General features: G+C 40.7%; 1 protein-coding gene across 1 annotated transcript; it reads left to right on the top strand.

Moving 5' to 3' along the window:
- Window positions 1–4,072: 4,072 nt before the first annotated feature.
- On the top strand, window positions 4,073–4,861 carry LOC130050600 (uncharacterized protein K02A2.6-like). The gene has a single exon (XM_056150840.1). It carries the CDS (start codon window positions 4,073–4,075, stop codon window positions 4,859–4,861), a length of 789 nt encoding a protein of 262 aa, XP_056006815.1.
- Window positions 4,862–5,064: the final 203 nt, after the last annotated feature.

Genomic DNA, 5,064 nt, shown 5'->3' with positions numbered 1-5,064 from the left:
CTTATCAAATTCATTTAATGTGTTGTTCAATTCCTTTGAAATATAGTTGGATCATGTAGAATTATCTTATCTTTAATTGTAATGGGAATATGGAGAACATTACTCACTGCACCAAGCAAGGAATTCTGATTTTCCTGGACACGGTCAAGTTGAGCTGCCAAGGGGGGCCCTGTAGAAACAAGATAATACACATTGTCACTTAGGGAAATGTTAAGCATCCACACATCAAACTCAATCATCAGACTTCAGATAACAGAAAGAGAAAGACAAAACTAACATTACAGCCATAAATTAGTAAAAATGAAGGGGGAAGTAAGGCAAACAATGGATATTTTAGAGTCAGAGATGGCCGCCGCAGAGGGTCAGCCCATGGAAGTTGGGAGAAAAGGAGAAAAGAGATCAAATACATTAAAAACAGACTCTGGAGAAAGTCAGTAAAATGGGAGCATGCATATTACAAGACCATGCAGGCAGTACGCAGCCTTTAAGCACCATCATACAACTGCGGCTGAGGGGCATCTGTAACAAGACTAAAACTACCTGCATTATCCCCGCCCCTAGCATTGGTGGACAAGTTTCAACATTCACCCCGCCCCCTAGCATGCGTGGACAAGTTTCAACATTCACACCGCCCCTAGCATGCGTGGACAAGTTTCTATACTCCATTGTCAAAAACTTATCACTTTACGTATTAAATTACTGGTATTCAGTTTTTTGTTGTAGTATACCCGTATACATTATATACAACAAATGTATATATACCAAGTGTTATATTATTTCCATTGGCGGTTCTAGAGAAGGGATAGGGGTACTTGGGTTACCTCTGGAATGTCTGTGCACTTTCAAAAACATATTTGTATTCATAAACTAGAATACAGTATCTATTAAATTAGAGAAAGCGTAAAAATTAAACTCTTTGTATAATTTACTACTAAAAAATGTACAAGACCATTTACATCGGAAAAAGCAGACCCCACTCCCACCCCTTAAAATGATATTAGCTCATTTAAGCCAAGAGCTCAAGTTAGCTTTCTCTAATCATATTTTGTCCGGCGTCAGTTCATCCGTAAACTTTCACGTTTCGATTTCTTCTTAAGAATCGCATGCAGGGTTAATTTCAAACAACATGCCACAAAGCATACTTTGGTAAAGAGGATTCAAGTTTGTTCAAATGAAATACCATGCCTTTTTGAAGTGGAGATAATTAAGAATTGGTAAAAAAAAATTGTGGCATCGTTTAAAAATCTCGTCTCAAGAACCACAAACCAAATTTCAATCAATCTCGATACAAATCATCCTTGGGTGAAGGGACTTCAAGTTAGTTTCTTCAAATGTAAAACCATATTCTCTCTCCAATGGGAAGATCATTAATAAAATGTATATATAGAAAGGGGTCATTTCAAGATCCTCTCAAGAACCACGCGCACTGGGTCAGAAAAGTTGAAACTTACATGGAAGATTCCTGACATAGCGTAGATTCTTCAAACCATGCATGGTCCCTGTAGTATCCAAAAATAATAATTCCTATCATATGTATTCAGGTTTAAGATTCTAAGGGGAAGTAAGTTTAATAAATGGAGCATGGCGCGAATTGTGTGTTGATTACTATTTTGTATTCACAATAACTGGCGACGAGGATTTTCACAATGGACATGTCATTGCCTATATTTCCGCAGTTTGTCCCAGATACAGACAAAAACAACACAGGACCGCGGTGGGACAGGTGGTTTAGTCGGCTGGAAAACTTGTCCGTCGCACTGAAGCCGGTAAACCCCGTAGTACCAGATGGCCACGAACCTGACGAAAATGCTATCAAGAGCATAGATGACAGGAAAAGGCCACTACTTTTACATTACGTTGGTGAAAGGACGCACGATATCTACGAGGCCCAGAAGGGGGATTCGGAACCTAATTACAATGCAACGAAAAGGGTACTCAATGATTACTTTCGCCCCAAGAAGAACACAAATGGAAATTTATAAGTTTTGGTGTTATAAACAGAAAGAGGGCCAATCTCTTGATGAGTTTATTACAGAACTAAAGAAGCTCGCAAAAGACTGCGAGTTTACAAATACAGACAAAGAAATATTATCGCAGGTAATACAGAACTGAAAGTCTAATCAGTTAAGGAGAAGAGCATTGAGAGAGGCAGACAAGACTCTCGATGAGATCATTCAGCTTGGACGAGCTATGGTGATATCTGACACACAAGCAGCTGCCATGGAGAGACCAGAAGCAATAAGTATCAACAACGTAAGGATGAAGAAACTTTGTAAGAGTACAGACGAGAGTCGTCCTAAATTCCGTAATTCACGCAGTGAACAGAAACCACAAAGAGATGAGTGTTGGAATTGTGGAGGATCTTTCCCGTACAAAAATCTACCATGTCGAGCAAAGGAACAAACGTGTCACAGATGTAAGAAAAAAGGACACTTTAAGAAGATGTGTCAGCAAAAACAACAAAAATCGGTGAGAACTGTGACATTGGATGTAAACAACACAGAAGATAATAGTAGTGACTCTGATCTTGGATATTGCTATGGCGACCAACTTGTAGGCGATGTGAATTCGGTGAGAGGCCCGTATGTCACTGTACACCTCAAAGATGTTCCAACGAAACTTTTAGTAGACAGTGGGTCATCAGTAAACATTCTTGATGAGGATGACTACACAAGGATCGGGAAACTTAAAGTACACAAGAGAAAGGCTCGAGGAAAACATATTCCGTATGGAGTGAATGGAACAATTGATGTTCCGGGGACATGTGATGTGAAGATAGAGACTTCCAAGAACTTTACAGTGGCAACATTTTACGTTGTGAAAGGCAAATCTGGATCTCTGTTGGGATATGACACAGCTAGCAACATGGACATTATCAAAGTAGTAAACGAGATTAAGACATTGGGTGATAAAGTCGAAAACGACTTCCCAGGACTGTTTCAGGGTATCGGGAAGTTGAAAGGACACCAGGTGAAAATTCATATTGATGGATCAGTGCTTCCTGTGGCACAGAAACCAAGGAGAACTTACTCCATTTCATTTGAGGACCAAAGTGGAGAAGGAGTTACAGAATCTAATGAAAAAAGACATTATCGAGAAGGCTGAGGGCGTGTCCACACTATAGGTGTCACCTATGGTGACTCCGCCAAAGAAAAACGGTGAAGATATGCGCCTTTGTGTCGACATGAGGCAGGCAAACAAAGCTGTTTGTAGAGAACGACACACATTACCTACTATTGAAGAGCTTATTTTGGATCTGAATGGAGCAAAGGTCTTCAGTAAACTAGATCTCCGCAGTGGGTATCATCAACTTGAGCTCCATCTGGAGTCCAGATCCATAACTACCTTCAGCACTCACATGGGCATATATCGTTATAAACGATTAAACTTTGGAATATCTTCAGCGTCAGAAATATTCCACGAGACCATTTGACAAATTATCCAGGATATACCCGGAGTCTAAAACATATTTGATGATATAGTGGTGTTCGGAACAGATCTAACACAGCACGCCATGGCATTACAAAGTGTACTGAGGAGACTCTCAGAGTGTGGCCTGACTCTTAACCGTAAGAAATGTGAGTTTCGAACAAACAGAATTTCATTTTTCGGTGTTGTATTCTCAGACTGTGGCATATCGCCTGACCCAGAAAGGTAAGTTATTAAGGAATTTGGTAGGCCACAGAATGTCAAAGATCTTAGAAGCTTTTTGGCATGGGTATGACAAATTACAGCTCACGTTTCATTAAAGACTATGCTGAGATCTGTGAACCTCTCAGAGAACTTACTCATAAGAATAAACTATGGGATTGGAACTCGAGGTTAAAAATCTTCCATTACAGCAGTTGAATCCAGGTATAGCCAGACTGAGCGGGAGGCCTTGGCGATAACTTGGGCATGTGAGCACTTTGACCTTTATCTCAGAGGCCTGCACCATTTTACGGTTATCTCAGATCACAAACCATTAGAAACAATTTGGCAGAAATCACGACCAACACTTCGTATTGAGAGGTGGGGACTTCGTCTACAACCCTATAAGTTCAAAATAAAATACTCACCTGGAAGGGAGAACATGGCTGACTACATGTCAAGACACCCAGTTACCTCAACACAACACAGGAACTGGTCGGAAGAGTATGTGAATTTTATCACGTTAGAATCACTTCCACGTTCGATGGAATTGGATGATGTGAGGCGAGCCACAATAAACGACGTAACACTACAAAAGGCTATTGAATTCACACGGACAGGGGATTGGCACACAATGAAGGATATTGGACTGGATGACGTTGATTCTGAAGAACTTAAGGCGATTAGTTCAATACGTGATGAACTGACTGTGAATAGTGACAATCTATTATTACGTGGTACTCGCATTGTTCTTCCCAAAACGCTGCAGGATAAGGTCATAGACATTGCACACAAAGGCCATCAGGGGATGACTAAAACAAAAGCTTTTCTACGATCTAAAGTTTGGTTTCCTCACGTGGATGGAAGAGTGGAGAATCGTATCACAAACTGCAAACCGTGTCAACTCTTGATTCCAGAACGACATAATATGGAACCCCTGCAGATGTCCGAACAACCTTGGGGACCTTGGGAAAACCCCAGCATGGACTTCTGTGGACCACTCCCGACTGGAGAGTATCTTTTTGTGATAATTGATGAGTACTCTCGTTACCCTATCGTTGAAGTTGTGAAATCAGTCTCGGCAAGGTCCACTATTCCTGTACTCGATAAGGTCATTAGCGTGTTTGGTATTCCAAGAGTTATCAAGAGTGGTAATGGTAGCCCATTTCAGTCACATGATTGCAGAAGTACCGGTATGCAGAGCACATGGGTTTTACACATAGACGGATAACACCAAGATGGCCCAGAGCTAATGCCCAGGTAGAAAGCTTTAATAAACCCCAATCTAATTAAAATCAGATCCTAAAATACGCTCACAATCGCTACAATACGCAGAGTATACGGCGCGGATCTAAGAAGTCTGATTTTAATTAGATTGTAATAAACCCCTAATGAAAGCAGTTCGCTCAGCTAACATTGATGGACTTAATTGGC

The sequence above is a fragment of the Ostrea edulis genome, chromosome 9 (assembly GCF_947568905.1).
Source record: "Ostrea edulis chromosome 9, xbOstEdul1.1, whole genome shotgun sequence".
NCBI lineage: Eukaryota > Metazoa > Mollusca > Bivalvia > Ostreida > Ostreidae > Ostrea > Ostrea edulis.
The sequence above is the reverse complement of the archived record's forward strand: the minus strand, read 5'-3'. Positions and strand labels throughout refer to the sequence as shown.

Excerpts from the sequence above, each read along its gene's own strand:
- LOC130050600 (XM_056150840.1), top strand. The coding sequence starts at position 4,073 with ATGGCTGACTACATGTCAAGACACCCAGTTACCTCAACACAACACAGG.